The following is a 23815-nucleotide window of genomic DNA, read 5'->3' as shown; positions in this document are numbered from 1 at the left end:
TATAAAAATTCTGCTATATTCCCTTTGCAGACTACTAAAATGTGCCTGTCTAGAGAATGACAAGGTGCAGACACTTGACATGTTTACACTATTGTAATCTGCCTTTACACCAGCACAAATGGGTAGTTGGCATAAGACATATAGCCAACACCAGTGTATAATCATACTGGGGTAAAGTTACCCCAGAGTCAGGACTAACTGGAATACCATAGTATAAGTTACTTGTGTACGGCTCCTGTATCTGCAACTCTATTCAGTTACATCTCAGTGTAGTCTTTTGCTCAGCTCAAGCATACAGTGACTTGCTTCTCCAAAACATTGTGGTGAAACATTGTAATTGTGCTTGCTGTGGGCAGCTACCTTGTCTGGTCATCTGACTGCCCTGGATAGCTGTCTGCTTTGGACATCAGTGTACAAACCAGCACAAGTCACACTAGTGTAAAGATGTGTTACATGTCTACACCCTTCAGCTTGATGCAAAAATAGGATGATGCATAAATACCGTATTTTTTCACATACCATACACCCCCAGGTAAAACACACACTTGTTTTTGGGAATGCAGAAGCGGGGCGGGGGAAAGATTTTTCCAAAGTTATGGCTGTACAGAGCAAGGGCAGAGCCTAATCTTCAGCTCTCACTCACTCTCCCTTTTCTGTTGAAACAACAGCTGTAATCCTAGCTCCAGATGAAGACTGGTCTCCATGAGTGGATCTGTGATTTTGAAAAGAGCTAAATAGTCTCTAAGACTGTGAAAGAGGTAACTAGAGCACACACTTAGCTAAGTAGACAGAAAAATTGCTAGAAGGAAGCTTAGCTTAATTAGTGGAACATCAGGACTATTAAAAAGGAGAAATGATTGTCAACACCCGTGACATGAAGAATGAGCCATTAAGTCAATTGATTCCCTTAGCTGCCTGAATAGAAATGCCACGGCTTCTTCCTGTTGACGTAGGAATCAAAGTGGGATGCTTCTCTTATGAACAGAAAACCAACTTCCCTGCTTAAGTTATGCGTCCCAATTTGCAGGGACTGATTTTTGCGTAAAAGGTGCATGTGTATGTTAGTGAATATGGTATTTTCTGTTTGCTTATGATGTACCCTCTTCTGAATAGATTATTTCCTTTTAATTACTAAATTTTATTTTTTTCCTTTGCCAGTGTCTGCCAATGAGTGCCGGTGATTGGTCAAAGGATATGCGTAACATGAAGATGCTTGGAGTACCGTCTCTGGACACCTGGTTAATAGTGTGCAGTAACAGAAATGCAGAAGTAATGAACAATCTTCTGAATTGCCTGAGAAGAGTTGGTGGTCCCATGGGGTTTCGCATTGAATATCCCAAAATGTGAGATTTTTCACACACTAATTTACATTTGCTTTTCGTCATTCATCAGTCTCATTATTACCAGTAGTAATAGCAGTGACACCTTGCATGTATGTACCACATACATATGTTACACCCCAGTCCTTTGCAGATCTAACAAACAAATGATGCAGCTGTGAAAAATGAATAATGGTAGCACAAGTCACTCACTTCTCCCTCAAGCATTACTATACTTTCTTTCACACTGCCCCTCCTTACCAGTGAAAGGATCCCAGATGCAGTCTATAAAGCCATTCCATCAAGTCATGCCTTTAAAACTTGGTTTTTCTGTAATATAAGCAGTAAACTGCAAACTCATGGACTAGATGGGTTGTGAGTTGTTGTGAGTGCCTTTGATTCGGCTAAGAGTTGCTTGCATCCTATTTTTACTGCCCTGTATCCACCAACCAGGCCGTTTAGTTTCTCATACTTGCCTCTTTTGAGCCCTTTTTAGATCTTAAGCTCTTTGGGATAGTAACAGTTATTTACTTTATGTTTATACAATCCCTCACATAATGGGGTCCCATCTCTGTTTGGCTTCTAGGCACTACCATAACATATATGTCAAATAATAGTAAGAGCAATAATAAATTAGTAGACTCCATAGGTGAACAAATATACACAGTGAAGTGTATATTCTAAAGGAGAAATTGAATCTAAAAAACTAAGGAATATTTCCGTCACTTCTGAGACATAATGGAGCAGCTTTTAAAAAATATATAGCAACGCTATATGATGGAGGTTTAGGGCAGAGGAGTGAAAAGAAAAGTATTATCCATTTGAAAGTAGAAGAGTAATTTAGGGAGACAGATAACCATTCAAAGTCAATAAAAGGGTGCAAGACTTAGCTTAAAATATCTAGAAAAGATTTCTATGGCTTCATTCATCTACCATAAACAGAGAAACAAAGGTTAAACTTGAAGCTTTACTAAAAGCTGAATTTTAAAGGATGCAGTTTTCAGCAGACATAGCTTATTTCATGGGTCAGACCATTTCTTTATTAGTTCTGTGTTGAGAAGGTAAAAATAACGTTTTGGAGTCTCCCAACTTCTGAGGATCAGAAATACTATATTTGCTCCCATACCACACGCGTTGTTTTCCCCCAAAATTAGCCTTCCAAAATTGAGGTGCATGTCTTAAGTGGGGAAGCTGATTTTTCTGCCCAGAATAGCAGAGGTGGCATTTCTGTTCAGGCAGCGCTGAGGAAGAAAATTGACTTAATGGAGTATTAGAATCTACTGGATCCTGTTCTTCACTCAGTAGGTATTAATGACTCATTCTCAGTCTTAGTGGTCTTGATGTTCCACTAATCAAAGTATCCTTTTTAAAGTCATTTTGCTGAAGAATTTACAGTTTAGATGCACCTGGTCTTACTCTTCCTGTTTCACAGCCCCACAGGCTGTGTTTAGCTGTTTTTGAAATACTAGATCTGCCCACAGAATCCAGTCTTCAGCAGCAGCTCCAGTTTCAGCTTTTGGTAGAGCAACTAAGAGCTGCTGGCAGTTCAAGATCAGAAACTGTGAAAGGGTTAAAACACAGTAACTTGTGCCTGAGCAGGAAAGGGAGGGTGAGTGAGCTGAAGATTAGGCTCTGTTCCTGCCATGTGCAGAAGGCAGGAAAAATTTGTACCTTTTACCCTGCCTTCTGCTTGACTAACACAGCCAGCTACCTCTCCCTGCTGTACGCAGCCATAATTTCAAACAAGAGGTGCCTGTCTTATTTGAGAGCATGTGGTATGTGAGAAAATAAGGTATGCTGATCTAACTTTTCCAGTGGTCTTGGGCTGTGTTCTCTTCTACTTCAAAGTCTGCTTAGCCCTAGATAGCAAGACTCTGTCGTAGAAGCACAGGTCAGTCCTAGAGTCTTTGCTCAGTGCTGTTCCAGCTCTTCAACAGGTTCAATCAGGTTAGGTGCTACTCTAATCTATGCTAGCTGGAAGCCATTTCTCAGGAAATGTCCAACACTGAGAAGCACCAGAATGTGCCCATGCACTGGCCATTCCTCCAGCCTTCCTCCTTCCATCCCTCAGCATGATGGTCTGGTAACATGGAAGAGAACAGGGTCAGTTTTGTTCCAGTTATGAGTCCTCTGCTTCTGGAGAAAGTCTTTGCTGGAGGCTGCAAAAGAGTTTTGGAGTGCATACTGTGCAGTTCTCCTAAAATGTTGTTTTACTTAATTCCTGGAGCAGCTTGGTCTTTTATTTGGAGCACTGTATCTATTGTATTCTTTCCCTAGTTCGTTTGTATTTGTTTACTTTTCTTCTCTTGATGTATAATTAACTCCCATTACATATGATGTAGATATGCACACTGAACACCTCTTGACAGTGAAATTATAAGGAGATTAGATCTCATGTTGCATTGTCAAAACTATTCCTTCAGGAGGCTGAGTCCATGATGCGATGAGTGAATCCATGAAGTACCAAATGCATTTTTGAGTGGCTTCTTGACACCTAGATTTGTAAGGGAAATTACTGTAATCACTAGTGAGCCTTGGTTGCAGCACATGCTGCTGCTACTGCTGCTACAGTACATTCACATTCTTAGTGACATAGCCACAGCGCTAGTGGTAGGACCCACACTTTCCTGGATCCCACTCTTATATTTGTTGTTCCTTTTTTGACCCCTCTCTCCATATTAGTTTAATAATAAGCCCCTGTTTTGATGCCAAGATAGTTGAAGCATGTGTCCCTACCCCAGGATCAGATATTTGGGGAAGGTCCATCCCTAGTTTAGAACCTCAGACAGGATTGGTGGGCAAATGTATGCAGATAAAGAGAGAACAATCTCTAGCTTTAATGCCGTGGTAGTAGTGTTGTCACAGCAAGTTCATGGGCTACATAGAGCAGTTCTGTAGGATCAGCTGTTAGTGCTGCTGCAGTGGTTCACTTGTTATGGCACCAGTTTCTTTCTTAAAGGAATGTGTCACAAAGAGAACTATGATGTTAATGAAGATGCAGCTGCCTTCCAGCCAGCAGATGGACTGCTGGGGCTCATCTCCACATGCAGGGGCATGCATTTGTGCCACTGTGCATGCCCCTGCATGCGGGGTTTGGTGTGGGGTAAAATGCCCCACCTTGGGGAAACAGCTATTTCCCCATACCTACTGGTTCCTGGCATGCTGGAGGAGCCAGGGAACACCTAAAAGCAGTAAAGAGGTTCTAGCCAGCAGCCAGAGCATCTCCCTGGAGGACCCAGCCTTCAGTTGCTCTGTGCACACTTCTGGAGTGTGTACCATGCTGCTTTTTTGTGGCAGGTTTTTGTTGTTTATTTTATACCGGGAGTTCTTAGTATCAAATTTTGGTGCTGCACTGCAAATATGTAGCGTGGAGAACAGTTGCACGTACACTGTGTGTGGTTTGCAGCACCTCGGACAGGTTTGAGGCACTGTAAACTGCACATGTGTGCTCATCTAGACCGGGATAGGCAAAATGCAGCCCATGGGCTGGATGCGGCCCACCAAGCTGTTCTATCTGGCCTGCCAGGCCCCTAAAAAATTTAGAAAATTAATATTTATCTGCCCATGGCTGCCTGTCATGTGGCCCTTGATGGCTTACCAAAACTCAGTAAGTGGCCCTCCACCTGAAATAATTGTCCACCCCTGATCTAGATGCATCTTTAAGTATTAAATGCAGTGGAAGAATTGTAGTGTCCCTGGGTGCTGACAGATTCAGAACCAGACCAATATGACTAAACTTTTGAGTCTGCTTAGAGAATATTTATGAAGATGTGCAGTGGATTGGTCTTCGCAGAGTTAGTGCATGTCTAAATGTATATACTGTTTTTGCTTTCAGACTGCACGTACAAGAAAGTACCCTGGCCTTCCTGAGGGCATTGCAGCAGCACGTGACTCCTGAAGTACAGCTGGTACGTACATGCTTCTCTGGCTTGTCTGGTGGTGCCTTTCATCAGGATAGATCTTAGGCTTTATAAATTTTTCTTATTTGTAGGGAAGATCATGTATCATTAAACAGGGCAAACATATCAAAGCATAATTAGAGACAGCTATAGAAGCCCAGCAAAGCAGAGCTCTTCATTCTCTTTTCCCCTACTTTCATTTAGGTGATGTGTGTGTTGTCTTCTAATCAGAAGGACTGCTACGACTCGATTAAAAAGTTCTTGATCCTTGACCGACCTGTCCCAAGCCAGTGTGTATTAGCACGCACCCTAACTAAGCCGGGTATGATGATGAGTGTTGCCACAAAAATTGCTATGCAGATTATTTGTAAACTCGGAGGAGAGCTGTGGGCAGTAGAGATCCCTGTAAGTAGTTATTTTAAAGCATTCATTTTTATCACGGCAGATTTTGCTCAAGCAGTCTTTAGTGCATCTTAAAGCCAAGTGATCTTTGGTATGTCTTAAATGTTTAACTCTAGCTGAAGTTGATTTAATCCAACATGAGTTATGCTTCTTTGGCATTCTTCAATCTGAATGCCTCCAAACACTTTAGATATATAATACTGTACATGAATAGTTGCTCCCTATTGTGATGGAGAGTCACACACATTGGGGTTCTGTGTTGGTGATGTGGGAGATCTAGGCCTGATGTGATGATTTAAGAAATGAACACCGTACTTATGTTTTTAAACCTGGCACCATGATTTTCACTTTATAGTAAGTTTATAGGAATACTTAGAAATATGCATGCTGTTTGTTTACAAAGGAGATTAAGAAAGGGTTTGATGACAAAGGTTTTACAAAATGCACGCATTTTTATAAAGGTTTAAGTAGATGAATGTGAATACCAACATCTGATGAGCTTCTCTTTGATCTCCATTTCTGAACAGGAAGTCAAATGTTTGTGACCCCAATGACTCAAGTCTAAAATTCTGTAAATAAAAGCTGTATTTTGGCATGTGGCCACAGGAAACTTTGCTTTGCTTTCTTCAGAGATTTTACTTGAGGTTGATGGGGAGAACAAAGTAAGATGTTGCCAGCAGCATGTTACTTGTTTAGTGTTTTGGCCATGGGCCAGTGAAAGTTGGGGGTCATTGCTTTAGCCATTAGAAAAGAGAACTGGAAATTGTGCGATATTATTGTAGAGACCGGGGTTGGTGTTTCATTGTGCAAAGCACCTTACAAAGGCATAATAAGATGCAGCTCCTCCTGCCAAAAAAATAGGATCCTAATAGGCAATGGAAGTGTTTATTGTTTTATATAGCAATGTAGCTGAGGCCAAAGTGACCTGCTCAAGTTGCATAGGTTGCTTCTGGCAAATACAAGATCTGAACCCAGATTTTTTCTTTACTCCCATTCTGCTGCCCCATTTGTGAGATGACCTTTTCTTTCTGTAGGAGGAGCCCTTTTTCCAGATTTGCCATTGACTTAACTGTGTGAACTCACTTAACCTTTGTCCCTCAGTCTGTTAGCCTTATTTATAATTAGTAGTATTTATTTCGCAGGAGATCAGTGAGGCTTAAGTCCTAGAGATGTTGGTGGGATTTCTTACATGAGTCATTGCTCAGTGGCATAAGGGTTGTACAAACAAAACCAGGTAGTTCCAATCTGCTCCCACTGAAATCAGAGCCAAGACTTCCACTGACTTCAAAGGAAAAGGTTTGGGCCCAGAGTGTGTATTAAGCATGTATGGAAGTTACAAACTTGAGGGTGAAAATGATTTGTATGTGTCATGTCAACACTTTTGTGACTTCTGAATGAAAGGCCAACACTGAGATATGTTTTGCTGTCAGCATTGCTTAGACTTGGAGGGGTAATTATGTTAAAACTTGCTTATTGGTGAAATAAAAGCTCACATTTCAGAATATCATGGAACCAAATAGATTTCTTTTCTCAATCCAGAAATAGATCAAAAATTAATTCAACAGAATCCGTTGTCTCCATGTTATTCAGGGGTGGTGCTCCTAAGCGGTAAATATTTTTGAAGTGGTCAGAAAACAAGTGATTTGATTTTATTCCTTGTACAGAGTGTCAGTCTGCTAATGGATTGGAACCACAGCACCCTGTTTCTTTATCTTCATTCTCGCAAGAAAATTTACTTCTATCAATGTTTTGTCAATATTTATAAAAACAATTTGACAGCAGTGTTGGAATTCAGCTGCCAGAACTGAGAGAGGAGGAGAGTTGGGCTGCTTTATTTTGTTCAGTATGATCTCTCATTAAGAGGCTCCTTCTTAAGATTCTTCCGTCTAGTCTGACTTCTCATCGTAAGAGATGTGAAGACTCCTCAATGAATGATCAGGGCTTGACATTTACCACTCCTGGAAAATAGCCTTGTAACGAGTGTTCTGTTTTTACAATTTAGTGAGAGCCAGAGAGAAGCGGCATTCACCTGCTACTTTATATCTCTCCTGTCTTTAAATGGCTTACTTAGTCAAATAATTAACATGTTTTATTTTAATGTGTGTCAGGTTGTGGTCAGAGTTGCTCTTAGTTACATTTTTTAACCCTTGAAAAAGCCTCCAGCTTTTTTGCTGTGTAGGTGAATTTGGCCTTGTGGCTCTACAAGGCTTTTTGTGTTAGTCTTTTTATATTATGTGAAAATTTATGGAAGCCTTGTAATGATGAAGCCCGATTGTCATTACAGATCTCGGTAAAAACACACACAGTATCCCATGGATTTACATTTCATGTCGTTGTCTTTCTAAAAAGCAAAGCAACAATAAAAACACTAAGGATTTAATTTAAGTAGGTGAGATTAGTCAGAAGAATTTTATGGGAATTGGGTTACTTTTCCTCTTTAGAATGAAACATGCTTTGTTTTTTCTAATTTGCATGGGTAGAAAAAAAGTTGCACAATATGGTACCACAGTATTAGTTTTGTAGAGAACTCATGATTTATCAACAGATAACCTAAACCATGTTCATTTTTTACATCTTACTTTATCTCAAAAGATTAGTTTCTGCTGCCACACCCAGACTGTCTCTTAGGATGGCACACTTCCCGGACACTCAGTAGGAGGACTTAAACTGTGTCACGCAGTCATTATAACACTGGAAAGTCTTTTCTGCCCTACATTCTGCCTTCCAAAAAATAAAGTATGTTTTATTTAGGGGTATGTGGTATGCAAGAAAATATTGCAGCTGTTTCACAAAGTGATTTGGTAAGGCCTGTGGTTGGAGTACTGTGTATAATTGCTAATTCACTGGATTGCAAAATCACATTGAATTGAAATGTTACTTCACAGCTGAAATCACTTATGGTGATAGGTGTCGATGTCAATAAAGATGCCCTCAACAAAGGAAGCTCAGTAGTAGGTTTTGTGGCTAGCACCAATTCCAGAATTACAAGGTAAGCCTTCAGTAACGCTGCTAATACTAATAAGTCTATAACCATGACTGTCTGCTTCAGAGAGGTGTTCTGTGGCTTAATTGAGACATGAATATTATATTTATATGATATTTTAAATTAAACTGGAATATCTAGACACTGACAAATTGTATTAGTTGGCTGTGAATTATCATGTAGTTTCTCTATTAAGCCCACAAAGGAAAGAACAGACAAACTGAAGCCCTGATATTGTAGTGTAAAAAATAAATATATATTGTCTGAATGAAATGGAGCTTCTCCTTGAATGGTAAGTTACAGGAAGAGAAGTCAAGATGGATGAAGGAAAGAAGGACCTGATCCTGCATTCCTGGTGCTCCCTGAAGGCTTTGATTTCACTGTTGGGGGGTTTGAGGATGCTAGGGAGCCCCAGTGCAATGATTCTGTACCTGATGCATGTCTCATAATGATATTGTAGGTGTGCTAGGGGTTAAATATAAAGCAGCCAGAGAAATGCCTTCGCAGAAATCTCTTTCTCCTCATTCCCATTGTCAGCACCTCACCCTAGCGATGAAATAACCAGCCCTTGAGGAGCTGGGGGCCTCTGGATGGAGGGCCTGTACCCTTATCTGTATCAGTTAGGTGGAGGGGGTGTGCCCCTGTACATGTCTCTGGGATCTGGCCTCTCAGATTTTGTGGGAATTGTGGAGATGGGAAGCCCAGCTGCAGGCGAGGAGCATAGGTGTGTGTAGACAAAACGGGGCCCTAAATTGAAGCGGTACATTTTTTAAAAACACCGCTTCAATTTAGGGCCAGTTAAACCCCTCTGTTGTGCACACACCTGACCTACCTGCCTCTACGGCGGCGGGGAAGCGAGGGTGAGCTGGCAGCACACAGAGTGGTCCCTGAGCTGGGGGATGGTGCTTTCCTCCCTGGCAGCGGTGGCTCCCCCCAGGTGGCACCCACCCACAGGTACCCGGCTTGGGCAGTCCCAGGGGGGCACAGCAGTCGGGGAGGGAAGTACCAGGCCTCCACACAGCTCAGGCAGCCTTTGGTAGTGGGGTGACATTAATGCTGGCATCACTCATGCCCCTGCCCAGCAGGGACTCTGTACCTAGCAATTTGGCAGCTGGCCCCACTACCAAATTCCCAGTCTCCAACAGCCTTGCAAGCCAGGTGAAATGACTCTGTGGGCTGGATCCAGTCCGCAGACTGTATCTTTGACATTTCTACTCTAGTTAATTAGAATTAATTCAGGGCTAGTTCTGCAGCCTGTGTTTATGTAATTCTGGCTAGATTATCTGTGTGGTCACTCTGGCCTTAAAAGATATGAGTCTGAAATCTAAGGGCAGAATCCTGTTTCACTTTACACACCCAAATAACACTTACCAAGCTACTTAAATGACATTTGGGCCACTTACACAGTTAGCTATCTTATTTCACATACTGTGATGACATGGCTATTGTTTGTGCTTACCAGGCTGTGCTCTAGCAGGTTCATGTTTTATAAAAGACTAATCAGATTCCACAATACTTCTCTGAGGAAGATAAATAGGTAGCTCAGTTTGAGTGCAGAACTGGGAACCAACACTATATTGAGATCTAATCCTGGTACTACATATGACCTCTTGTTAGTCTTGGGCAGTTTAGATACTCTTTGTCAGAGCGCTCTGATCTGTGAAGTGGGTATCTATTTGACATGGGTGTTCTCACAATAAATTAGTTAATGTTTGTTCAAACCTTAAGTAGTATTGCAGATGGATAAAAAGACACTGAGAAATGAAATGTCCACTGTAACCAGTGCAGAGTTGGGAATAGGGAGTATGAGAAAAATACAAACCACTATTTAAAAAGTATCCTGAAAAATATCTTGTTTGAAGAAGATACCAACTGGCTTGAAATGGCTGTAATGATTTAATAGATAAAATGCTTGTTTTTTAACACTGAACCAGAGATTAGCACACTGTTAGAGGTTGCTTGCTGCTGAAGAGACATCTTTTGGATGAGATACCAAAAATAAAAAAATTCTGAATTCATACAGTGCTAGGGCAGGGGGTTGTTAATATAGTTTCAAGCCTGCAAATACTTGGAAAAATAGAATTATGGCAGTTAATTGCAATGCTGCATATATTTTATGGCACAGATTCAGTAGTAGAACAAATTACTTCTGTGCATTCTCACATCTCTATAAAGCTAAATGCCATACTGGTTTATACAAGTGTATTTGTGTGCAAGTATTCAGTAACCCAGGCAGACTATTTTTTCAAGCACAAGTATCTTCTCCACCAACAATAATGCTAGATATTTTTAAACCATTGAAACCACTCAGCATTATTTATGAAGATCCGTGAGCTGTCTTTCAACAGCAGGATCATGTTTTCACAATCCAAACCCAGAAAGGCTTCCTCACAGAGGCCTGATGAGGATTTTAGAATGCCAATATGTAGGTCTTCAGCTGTAGCGAGGTGGTCAGTCAACCTCTTGAAGTGAAATGTTGTTAATGCTCCAACCACAGACATTTAATTTGTTGCTGTGTAGTGCCTCTCTGCATATTGTTATTATTATAATAACAGCGATTTTCATTTATGTAGGCTGGCCATCTGAGGATTTGAAAATGCCTCACAAGTAATAGGTGACTTATCTTGCAGCACATCTATGAAGGGAGTAAGCATTTTACTGAGGAGAACAGAAGAACAAGAGATCAAATCCATGTTTTAAAAAATTGCCCATTTTTCAGTTTCCTTAGTCTTCTGGATGCCCAACATAGAAGCCAGTTATCTGATTTTTTTGTTTGATCAGTTCAGTTTGTTTGGAGCACTTTAAAAGTCCCATGGAGTGTCAGCTTTCTAGAGGTCAAATGTCTGTCTACACAGTAGAAGAGTGCTGTGCAGATATACCTGAGCCAGCTCTGTGCTCCCTACCTTTCAAGCTGAAAGAAGCATAGTAATTTTTATGCAGTCCTATACCCAAGATAACAAGCCCTGCTTGCCTTGCACCATGTAGACTTCTCCCAGTTATGAAAAACATGGTTCATAAAGGCAAGGGAAAAGGATGGATCTGACTTGTCCTCCCTTATTACCCTGTATCTGGATTTCATATCCTCCTCAGGCCTCCACTGCTTTGAAAAGGTCCGGAGGATGCTTGTATGAGTTTGGAGAAGGCTAGCACTGCAGATGGCCAATAACACAAGAGACTAGAAGCCAAATTTTATTCTACCTATTAGGTACCTAAGTGGTTCTGGGGCATCCCACCTGTTTCCTTGGAAGACTATTAATGCAGCAAACGAATGCTCCTCCCTCCCCCCTACACACACTCAAGCTTACTTCTGTTGGCTCATGGCCCTGGCAAATGCTGGTAAACCAACATCGGGAGTGACTTGCAGGATGGTGAGGCCTTGGTTGGCTCAGGGAGGGCTGGTTGGTCTGTGGGAAGCTTACCAGTCTGGGGGTGGAAGGAATGGTTAAGTGGGCACTAAAAATAGCCTGTTGCCCTGCAGGGGTAGGAAAAGTGCAGCCCTGGGGCTGGGACCAGCAGCTGGACTTTCTGAGCCCCAGAGCTGCACTGGGAACTGTACAGAAGTTCAGTTAGATTGGTCTTACCAGACCCGATCTGAATTAGACCACCTCAAAGGCAGGGTTAACTTTGATCACGTCAGCTGTTTTAAGACTGATATAACTGTCCTGAACTTCTGTACAGCTTGCATTTAGATCAACCTAGCCAGCGATCTAAGGACACCTACATACATAACAGACCTCTGCTCCAATGTGTGCTAGTTAGCACATGTTAGTGCAGACTTGATTAATTGAGTCTGCTGTCACATGCTAATTAGCGGTCGCCAGCAGCCTCCACGTCACACGTATTCAATGTCCCCGTATTTTAAAATGGAGGCAAGGGCGCTTTAACTAAAACTCATTGAAGGAACTTTAGTTAAAATACCCCTGCCATCATTTTGAAACACAGACCACTAGGTGTTGTGGGTGCTTTAATTAGAGTGGCTCCCCCCTCTCCCCTGTAGTACGTGTATAGACACCTCAAGCCAGAATTTCCCAACCACCGGGCTGCGGCCTGGTACTGGGCCGCGAAGGGTTGGCTGCCGGGTCATGGCACAAACCCCTCGCTCAGACCCCCATCTGTCTGCCTGGGCAAGCAGCTTTTGCTGCCAGTAGTCACATGTGGGGTTAGAGCTGGGAAGCAGGGCAGCCAACTCCATGCATCCCGTCCCGCTCCCATGCTGGTCCGCAGTATAAAAAGGTTGGGAACCACTGCTCTAAGCATAAGGTCTGCACCTATGCAAACTAAGTTAGTTCAGGTGGCCATTCTTAATACAATCTAACCTCCCAGGACTTCTGTATGTGCCCCCACAGTGACTTTCTCTTGAGGCTATAGCACTTGCTAAATCTGCCAAATCTTGTAATGATTCAAGTGAGCTACATTGCTGTCATTTAATCCTGAATGAAACTCTTGCATCCACATAAGAGGCTTGAGATGTAACAGTACATTCCTAACAACTTTGCCCAGTATCATTCTGTTGGGATGTAATTGTTGCATCTCTCCATTTTCACAGCTTCCTAAAAGCCACTTAGAAACTTAATAGGTGTAACAGGATCTGGTCCTCAGGTTTAAAGTAAAAGAGTGCCTAGAAAACACTGGTGGTTATTTAGCTGGCAACTTACTGCACCTCTTTCTTTTTAGATGGTCCTCTCGCTGCATCCTTCAGACAACAGGGACTGATGTTGCAGATTGTTTAAAAGTCTGCATGAAAGGTATGATGCTGTGTATTTTTTGATACTACAAGGTGGTTTATAGGTTGATTCTTGGATATTTTTCAAAGTATTGTGCACATTACATAATCCCCTGTTTAAATGACTTTTAGAGGGCATAAAATTCAATATTGGAGAAACCCCTTAGATAAATTGTCTGGTCAGCTTTACAGCCAGAGGTGCAACATTATTACATGGATTGCTCTGTGGTTTGTAAATGGTTACACTCATTCATTCGTACTTTTAGTAGTAAATTAGGGCTTTGGCTTGTAATCCTTAGTGGTTCAAGTAGTGCTTATTGCTCTGTTGGGCAGTAAAGTTGATTTATTTGTAGTGTCAAGCCAACCAAGAATACTCTCTAAATTTAGAATTATTGCAGAAGGGCTTGACAAATTCTCTCCTACAGAGTGAGGATACTTTTTTTTCCAGGAGTTTATCTGCAACATCTGCAGAATCTTAACTCTCATTTGAAAATAAAAAATATTCTAGCTCTTATGATTATGAATAAAAGTTCACAAAGAACCAAGCTGATCAATTCACTATTGAACCTAAGTATCCAGAGATGGTTTGGATGCTCTTCCCATTGTAAGGAGGAGGTGGGTATGTCTTCTGCCACTTTTAAGTCTGTCAAAGGTCAGTCATTACTCCTAGGTGTACTATTGGGCCTTGTCAGACTTCTACACTACTGCCAAGAGGACACAGCTCTAAGTCTAGCAAAACGTTTTTCTCTTGGCGCTACATATATTTCTGTGTCTCTGCATCTCTCTCTTGCCTGCCCAGAGGGGCTGCTACAAATGGAGCATTAGCAAGGGGACTAGATAATGCTCAGCCTCTAGTGTCCTGGTTAGAGCCATGTGCTGGGAAGTCAGAGCAATCACAGGTTCGACCCTACATGAGCACAGAACTCCATTTTTGGGAGCAGGATGGTCTCAAATACACTCTGTAGGAGATCCCTCTGTTGCTGTGCTAGGCAAAGAAGCAACTGCTGTTGGTCTTTAAACTGGCTTCATATGCGCTTTGAGAGGAGCAGATGGACGAGGAGGTCTCTGCATGAAAGTATCTTGCATTATTTGAGCCAAGGAGTTGAGGTTTGACTGATGCAAGTGTAAAGAAGGTCCAGTTACATCAGAGTTGATGTAATTACCACTTTCTTCATCGTATAAATTGCATAGACTTTTTCCATATTTCAGACTATGTATACCTTCTTCCACTATCAACCTTAAATCTTTGGCTTTGGCCGTTGAAGATACAGGGCCTGATTCAAAACCTGTTTTAGCTGATGGGAGTATTTCCTTTGGGCGGATCTCTCAGTTTTCCTTCCAGTAGCCTTCAAGCATGTTCTCAGTTGTGCCTGAACTTTAAAATATCTCTAAGATGGATTTGTGTTTGTAACATATTGTGTATATGTGTGTAGTGTCAAAATACATAAATGATGCTTTCCCTAACATCTTTCTAGCCGTTTCCACATGCTTGCAACTAAGACTGTAGTTTTTCTTTTTCTGTACTTGGAATAAGAAAAAAGTTTTGTAACTTATGAACATTTGATGGAACTAACTGCATACAAAACATGGGAAACCACAATAGAAAGGTTTTATGTGACTCATTCAAATGAAGCTTGAATATATTTGCACTATAATAGCCTTAAAATCATACTCTTTGTATAATTTTTTTTAAAGTCTAAGTAAAACAAAAGTTCCTCAAAGTACATTCTGTACCATTGATAGCACATACCACGCAGTACCTTTTTTTTTTAATCAGAGAAATTAGGTTGGGGAAAGATTTATTAGATCCTTTAGCCTCTGGCAGTAGAAGTGAGATTTGATCTTGAGTACTAGTCTTGTGTTGCATTGTTCTATGAAAACTAAAGCCAAAAGTATGCATATAGCATCCAAGAAAGAAAACAAGGCAGTTAAACTCAAACTAGGCAGGATAGAATTGAAACTTGATCAGTCTTTTTCTTACTGGTGTGGGTATTACATTAGGTGCTCTCAGCAAATGGCTCAAGCATAACCAAGAGTTACCTGCACGGATTATAGTATACCGTGGCGGTGTTGGGGATGGCCAGCTGAAGATGGTAGTGGATTATGAAGTTCCACAACTTCTTAGTAGCCTGACAGAACTTAGTACTAACTACAGGTAACTGAAATGTCTTTTCTCTCCACATTAGATTAGTCATAAATTTAATGTAAGTTTATCTGTTGTGCCATTTGCTGCAATGGGTGTGTGCATGTGCATGTGTGTGCAGGTATGTGTATACATATGATACACTATCGAATAATGTAACATGACGTTGCCTTTTAACTTTCAAAATTAATGATCTGTTTAGATACCCAGTGTGTGTATACCCTTATTAACAACATTCTGAATGATCACAATGCCATTCATGTTGTCTGCCTCTGTTTGTACTCATCCTTTTATGATCAGGAAAGATGTAATATGCAGGCACTTCTCATAGCTCTCCTTTTTTGCTTCAAGACCCAAAGTATCAGTCGTCGTGGTCAGGAAGAAATGTATTGCTCGATTCTTTGCTGAGGCAGATGGAAGTTTGAGGAACCCACCAATTGGTACAGTTGTTGACACAGAGGCTACTCGTCCTGAATGGTAAGTATATACTTGAGTCAGTCCAAAAAGACATCCTGCTGTCTTCATAGAGCACAATTTAGATAATCAAATTAAAGGAGTGCAATCTTGTTAAGTAAGTATCTTCCAAGAGTTCAGATTAGAAAAGTATTTGAAAGGCACCTGGGAAAACTTGTTCAACCCCCTGCCAACTCTCTAAATGTGTGGTATAATGTAATTGAAGAAGCAAGCATAATAGGTTTTTCAGACCTACTTGTGAATCCCTGTCTCAACTGAATTAAAAGTACAGAGAGCTGTTAGAAGTCAAATATATGCTGTTCTCAAATGATTGTGACTAACCAAATTGGAAAAAAGATGCATAAAAGTTGGTATTAATATTTTATTACTTAAAAGTAAAGACTTTTCATTAAAGTATGCAAAACAACATATATGCCCATCTAATCCATGTACGTTTACCTTTTTTTTGAAAGGGAGAGGTAGTTAGCCCTTTTTAAATGAGTAAATCTTCAAGGTGCCACTTTGCCACACCTTTATTTTAAAAGGTCATTTCTAACAAATCTCAAGAAATAGACAATATATACCCTTACAATCACTTATATTCTTATATCTCGTATGGGTCTGATTCACCAGTGTCTAACTCCACTTTTACATTGTAAACATACTAATTTTACTTGAGTCACAGTGGAGTGAAATGAGTAAGGTATTTGAAATCCAGATGTGTAGTACTTATGAATGGCCTAAGAAGCTGCACTATTGCATACAATGGCCTCAGAAGTTTCTCCAGGAAAAGACTGTGCGTTGTGATGTTCATTTGAACCCACTCCTAACATTTCAGCACAGATCTTGAAGCTGAGCATAAATGCTCATTTACATTGCCTAAGCAGGTTTAAGAGGTCTCGGAGTGGGCACAGGCAATAATACTACCCTTAATGCTGTCAGGCTGGTGTAAAGCAGCCTTAGAGATAATGAGCTCTAGCCCACATACCCTTTTTCTAATTGCATACTAGTTCTGCATCAGGGAAAATCAAAAGGCTTCAGTCAAGTTACTCCCAAGTTTACCCCAGTAAAAGTTCCCCAAATAGCAACCAATAAAAACCCTACTTTGCTTTCACATAATGGTTTGTCTTCACCAGTATTGCTTATAAAATACACATTATTTCAAAGCTTATATGTACACCCAAAGACAGGATATTTTTTCAATGATGACTGTATTTTTTAGGTATGACTTTTATCTGGTCAGCCAACTAGGACATCAGGGGACTGTCAATCCCACACACTACAATGTTGTGTATGATGACAGTGGGTTGAAGCCAGACCACATGCAGCGACTCACATACAAGATGTGTCACCTGTACTACAACTGGCCAGTAAGTAAAATAATGCTGTGCAGAAGTCATTAAATCCATATGATTTTTCCATCTGGTTTAAAGCAGAAGACAAAATAATTCCTGGTTTCAAATGGGATGACTCAATACTACCCTAATATACATGTCTGAGTACTTGTGTTACCTATAGCAGGGTTGCTTAACCCAAGCCCACTGGCCAGATCTGGCCCCCAGTGTTGTGCAGTCATGCCTTTGGGGCTGTGGAACTACATGCTAGATTGGGCGCACAGGGTGAAGTGGCTCCTGATCCCAGCATATGGGGCCTGATCTGGCCTGTGGATTGGTCCTGTGCCACTCAAGTGGCTCATAGGGCCAAAAGATGGAGTGCCGCTGATCCTATAGTGTTTATCTACAGCTCTCTTTCCAGTCTATACTGATGCCATTATGGTTGGGAGGAGCAGTTCTTCTGGCTGAGAGTTGGTCTGTGATATGTATAAAAGTTAGACTTTTGTTTGTTAGTCACCAAAACCTTTCAGAAATTGCTGAAACACTGGCAAATGTGTTTGTTGCTAATATAAAGGTATCTGTGTCTTAATTGTTGGATTGTTGGCACCTTTGCTGGCATCTAGAGTAGAGGGCCTATGGTTGATTTGACATAGAGCCTTTGGCTACTCTAGAAGTGGTCCATCAATGTCAAGATTGACACACAATTCTGGGAAGCTTACTGTGTGCATTGTCTTTGCAACACAACATAGCCTGTAAAAAATAAAAATAAAAAATAAAAAGGAAGAAAGAAAAAAAAAATTCATTTAACTGTAAAGACCCTCCTGCGCGCTCCAGTGAAAAAAACAGTTACAAACGTTCAGAGAAACCATTACAAACGTTCAGAGATTTGATCTGTAGTTTCCTGAAAAGAGATATAAATGAAAAAGGCATTTTTAAGTGTAATCTGCATTCAGCAGTAACACATTTTTTTTTCAGGTTTTTAAAAAACATTTAACATTGGAAGCTATTTCTAGACCAAAGATCATACTAAAGAAATTAAAATCTCTGCTAACCATACTTGTATAACTTTAATAACATGATCAAACACATGTAGGGCATCACACTTTTATTTCTCACGGTTGTGTACGCCCCTTCCCTGGCTAGATATAAAGTAAACTTGAGACTGTAATAGGAATTTTGGAACAGCTTCCAAAGTTGTATAAAACTGATGCTCAGCCATGGCTCGGAGGCTTTATTTTCATGAGATAAGTAGACACAGCTTGTTCATTTCAGTCTCTCTGTCTGATATTGTAATTTCTTGCTCTTTTTTACAGCAGTGAGGAGAAAGTGGGCATGTAACCCTTAACTACTCTCCAGTAACCTATCTTTAAATCTGCAGTGATCTAGATATACACTATTGAAAATGAGAGCAGAATTTGGACCCATACTATGTAGTACAGGCATTACTAAATATATGTTTTTGTTTAACTGAAAGTTTACTGATTTTTCCTTTCAATCCTTTAAGAGTGTAAATAGCTAATCTTCTGGAATGAAATATTAGCTTTTGGGAAACTATCTTTAGATCTGAAACACAATTCTGTTACTTCATTTTTACTTAGGAAATTTTCCATTGCAGTCACTAAAAATCTCATTTGACTCACGATAGAGAAAGGTTATGAGGATCTGGCCCAGAATATTTGATATGTGGCAGCGTCAACATTCGAAGGTGCTGAAATGCAGTATGTGTAGAAGAATGAAGGAAAGTCTTCCATGAAATGGGGGAGAGGAGAGGTGGGAGTGGGGGTGGGCAAAACAGGACCCCTGACTGGAGCAGATCCCGCCTGACTTGGCCTTTTCACAGTGGAACCTTTCCTTCATCTCGGCTTGTGCTTACAGCACAATTTACCTTCCCCCTTTACCTGTTTTTGACAACTCTGGGAGAAGAACAGTGGAATCATATAGGAAGCTAACCATGAGGTTTGATGGAAACAGAGACATCCGCTCAATAAAGCAGCAGCAATGAGTGAGTAGTAAATAGGAAGTAGGAAAGACTTGTGTATCACCGTGTGATGCTTAACTCGGCCACTGTAGGGGAAGACTGCTGGGAAGAGGAGGCACTCTTTGAAAGGAAGAATATACTTAATACCTTCTGTTGGTGAAGGAGTGTGGAAAGAGGAGAGATGAAGATGTGAGTCCTTCAACCTATATTTGAGAAGTTTAGGTACAGTTGCAGCCTAACAAGGAGGGGCAAGCATCCTCCTTGTCCACTAATATATACAATACAACCCATGAATAAAGGGGACTGTGCTTGCATTGTGTAGTAGAGTCCTCTACTTGAATTTCATCACAACAGATTTTGGGTGATTCATATGTGCCAGTGGCTGGGAGGGGGATGCTGGGATTGTGTGTCCTTGAAACATTAGGAATAGTTCTTTCTCAGAAGAAAGCAGCAATACAGGGTGGAGAATGTCTTTCTGACCTTTTTTTCCAATGTTTGTTTCATAGGGTCTAATCAGAGTGCCAGCACCCTGTCAGTATGCCCACAAGCTGACCTTCCTCGTGGGACAGAGTCTTCACAGACAGCCAAGCCTGGAGCTGGCTGAAAAACTTTTTTATCTATGAAGGGAATAACATTATATTACAAAGTTCCTTTCAAATCTGTCCAAACATTTACGTAGTCTGGGCCCCTTTTTTTAGGAAAACAATTTTTTTTTAGGTTTAACACAAAAGAACAAGCTGCTCTCTGCAGTAAGAGAACAGAGCATTCAGAGCACCCAGAGCAAGGGTAAGCAGTTAGGATAAAGGAGTAAGGTGTAGTACTCCATTTAGCACCAACAGAAGTCTTAGTAACTCCTTAGTAATACCTGAGATACTTTTTCATTCAGAGAATCGTGTAGATGTTTGTAGAAGGTTGAAATTATTTCTAAGAAATAAAGTTTTAATGTTTGCATCATAAGCTTGTTTCTTATATTTAATATGAACTGATAATTATTCAGAATGCACTGTATTGTCTTCTAGGTTGTCTGCCATTAACAGGCAATCTTGATATTTGAAAAATAGGCATTGTGCAATTGTTTTGTAAAATTAACACTAATTACAATATAGTACTGTAGGACCAGATACATGCAATAAATCATATACATTAGCTGGGAACTGTTATTCTTTTAAAAAATTGCTTTAGTTTACACAGTCTAGAAGAATTACAATGTGTTTTTAAATCTTAAAAAACAATATAGGCATCTCACTGCAGTAATCAGGCAGTGAACTAAAGGTCCTAAAAACAATCAGGTCCCATACTTTCAATAGGAGTATTTTGTGGATTCCCTTTCATAGGTCAAATAGTTTGAGGCTGCCACTCTGAACAGTTAATTTAGGGACCACTTGGGCAGGACCAGGAGAGAGAGTATAATTCAGTCCTTTTTTCTCTCTGCTGATTTTACATAAGGTGGAAAACTGGGTTCATATCTGATGTTCTGTTAGATGCGTTACACATGCCTTGTGCAACTTTTTGTTCTTTACCACAAGGAGGGGTACGCAAGAGTAGTGCACTACATAAAGATGGCGAGGGTTTGATTTAAAAGACTAGCACTTGAGACTCTCACGCTTACTTTTAAACATTAAGAAAACTTTCTACAAATCAGTTGTCCTGAAAGACTAGTCTGCTATGACTTACACAGGAAACAATTAAACCTTCCTTTTTAATTTGGGAGAAGGAACCATTTAATTTATTTAAATTTAATTTACATTTAAATTTAATTTAATTCTTTAATTTGAGAAGAGGAATTCTGAAGGACCAGAGTCAAGGGGAAATAACGTGTAGGTTTTTTGTCCCTTATTACATTATCTTCTGAAGGCAAAAGCCACAGCAGTCCTTCTCATCATGTATACTGCCTTCTCCCCTCCATCCACTGTCTTAGCTCTGGGCCTGCGTAAGAGGAAGGAAGTAAAGGGATTCTGTTCTAGGGGACAGATGACTAGAAGTTGGGTTTTGAAGTGCCTGCTTCATAGGTGCCTAAATCCTTTAATAGGTCCTTAAATATTAGGCACTACTGTCATGCTTAAAGCTAAGCATATGTCTAATTACTTCTCAAAATAGTCTGCCAGGGTTGTTTTTGATAACAGTGTTTCATCATGCAGTAAACTGAGCAATAAGAGGAAAAGTTCAAAAGCAACTTTTTTTTTACCAGAAAATGTATGTAAGGCAATTAGTTGCTCAGAATGGGTTTCAGCTCTAAATTTAATTTATCCAATATTCCTTGAATTATATATAGATTTAACATTTATTCTTTGGCAGTTTATAGTTTTTGAAAAGGTCGTGTTTCACTTCCTATTAGAATATGCCATCTTAACTTTCTGCTCATGTTCTTTTTTTGCATATGTGAGCTGCTTTGGGTATAACCCTTATTACTTCCAAAAGTATCTTGTATACTCACAGTTTTATATGAAGTAATTTCTTTTGAACAACTCAGAGTAAAATAAATGGTGGTTAGGTGTCTTAATCTGATGTCAGGCAAAAGGTAGAGCAGGGTGGCACCATTTAGGCTCTTAAGAGTGCCTGTAGATAGGCAGGATGCACGTTTGGACATGCTGAAATTACAGCATGTGAGAGCAGACCCAATTAATTGAGTCAGCTGGAGCGTACTAATCAGTAGCCAGCAGCCTCCTCATCTTGTGTATTCAGTGTCCCCATGCTTCAAAATGGTGGTGGGGGAACTTTAACTAAAGCTCATCAAACGAGCTTTAGTTAAAGTGCCCCTCACGCCACCTTGAAGCGTGGTACGCTGAATACACGAGACACTGTGGGAACTTTAATTAGAATAGATCCTGAGAGCCACTCTAATTAAAGTGCCCCCCTCACACCTGGAGCACATGTAAAGATGCCTTAAGGTGTTACAGCCCCAGATTCCCAAGAACTGTCTGATTTTTCCTGAAACTATAGAACCTAACACAGATCAGGTAAATAAAGACAAAGGTATGGTCTAAATGGAATTTGCATCTTTTTAAATGTGTTGGGTTTTGCCCTGATATACTTACAGCAAATATAAAAACTAAGAAAATACTCTGAGGAAGAAAGGAGCTGCTAAAAGTCCTACTACGTTGAAACACCTCAATAAAATCTATAGGATAACTGAAGCATCATTAAGCAGTGCTTCATTCTGCAAGCAAGGCTTACCAGCAAAAAAAAAAAAAAAAGAGAGAGAGAAGAGAGAACTTCGTTTCTGAAAATAGCTGGTTTTGGACAGTGTTGCAACAGAGGATGTACTATCAGTCTGAAAGCAAATGGACCATTTACAAACTTAGGCACAGGTGCGCAAGGCTGTGTGGTACCAGAAACTGTGGTGTTAGCACTGAAGGTAAAGCCACAGGCAGCAGAAAGTATATGGGTGAAACTCAGAGTTTTCAGTGCCGAGTTTATCCCTGTGTAAGGGAATCTGTGAACTCACTGTATGAGTAAAGAGCTTTGAAAATGCTCCAAGAAAGAAAGGTGCCCCTTATTGGATTATAAACTGGGTCCTGCTTTTGGTCTTATCAGCAGGTGCATTCATTGACACAGTTAATTATATCAGTACAATAAGCAAAGTAGGAAGTTAGGAACTACTGGAAGAGCCCAACTGATCTCATAATTCAAAATAAGGTTCCTCTCACCCTAAAGCAGAGGATAGAGAATGAGCTTCAAGTGTAGTTTATTTTGTTCCTGGTATTATGTGGTGTTCAGTTATCACTTGGACTCAAGGCATCTGTTTCATTTAGTTTTTACATTCTAACTGTTCTGCACTGTGGAACATGAGGACCTGGAAAACATAGCATGTGGTTCCAACTGACTCCTGCAAGAGCTTCTCAAAAGTAAAGTTCCTACCACCTGGCATGAGACAAAGCATGTTACTCTTTTGTTTGCTATGGTGTTGGTTGTTGTAGGGGGGGAAAGGATTTAATGGGCTTAAATGCAGATCCAAAAGAATTACATTAATAAAAATAAAACTTTTCCTATTACCTATAAAAGAAGCAATTTTGGGAGAGATTCCTGGAGCCTAACATTTGTTTTACACTTGATGTGACAAAGTTCCAGTAGGTGCCCTCGTGGGCCAGCTCCTCAAATAATCCATTTCTAAGCACTTGGAGGAAAAGAAAGTGATCAGGAACAGTCAGCATGGATGCATCAAGGGTAAGTCATGCCTGACCAACCTGATTGCCTTCTATGATGAGATGACTGGCTCTGTGGATGCAGGGAAAGCAGTAGACATGATATACCTTGACTTTAGCAAGGCTTTTGATACCATCTCCCACAGCATTCTTGAAAGCAAACTGAGGAAGTGTGGGTGGATAGAAAGCTGGCTGGATCATCGGGTTCAACTTGTAGTGATCAATGTCTCGGTATCTAATTGGAAGCTAGGATCAAGTGGAGCGCCCCAGGGCTTGGTTCTGGGGTTGGTTTTGGTCAATATCTTCATTAACAATTTTTAAGATGGAGTAAAGTGCAACCTAAGCAAGTTTGCTGATGACACCAAGGTGGGGAGGTGTAGTAGATATGCTGGAAGGTAGTGCTAGGATTCAGAGTGATTTAGACAAATTGGAGGACAGC

The 23815-nt window shown here is 40.5% G+C and overlaps 1 protein-coding gene across 3 annotated transcripts in view; it reads left to right on the top strand.

The window, feature by feature from the left end:
* The window catches only part of PIWIL4 (piwi like RNA-mediated gene silencing 4), a 55927-nt gene extending 35736 nt beyond the window's left edge, over window positions 1–20191 (top strand). For 2 of the 3 annotated variants that reach the window (XM_019483635.2, XM_019483637.2), the window contains exons 12-20: window positions 1159–1343; window positions 5155–5227; window positions 5423–5623; window positions 8506–8609; window positions 13278–13348; window positions 15328–15481; window positions 15821–15946; window positions 17145–17292; window positions 19741–20191. In XM_019483635.2, the coding sequence (XP_019339180.1) occupies window positions 1159–1343; window positions 5155–5227; window positions 5423–5623; window positions 8506–8609; window positions 13278–13348; window positions 15328–15481; window positions 15821–15946; window positions 17145–17292; window positions 19741–19857 (1179 nt within the window). In that variant the 3' untranslated portion in view covers window positions 19858–20191. Of the gene's footprint in view, window positions 1–1158; window positions 1344–5154; window positions 5228–5422; window positions 5624–8505; window positions 8610–13277; window positions 13349–15327; window positions 15482–15820; window positions 15947–17144; window positions 17293–19326; window positions 19424–19740 lie in introns of all 3 variants that reach the window. The other variant, XM_019483636.2, reaches the window with a different exon arrangement.
* Window positions 20192–23815: the final 3624 nt, after the last annotated feature.

Source organism: Alligator mississippiensis, chromosome 1 (genome assembly GCF_030867095.1).
Source record: "Alligator mississippiensis isolate rAllMis1 chromosome 1, rAllMis1, whole genome shotgun sequence".
Lineage (NCBI taxonomy): Eukaryota > Metazoa > Chordata > Crocodylia > Alligatoridae > Alligator > Alligator mississippiensis.
This window is presented reverse-complemented; position numbering and strand designations above follow the sequence as displayed.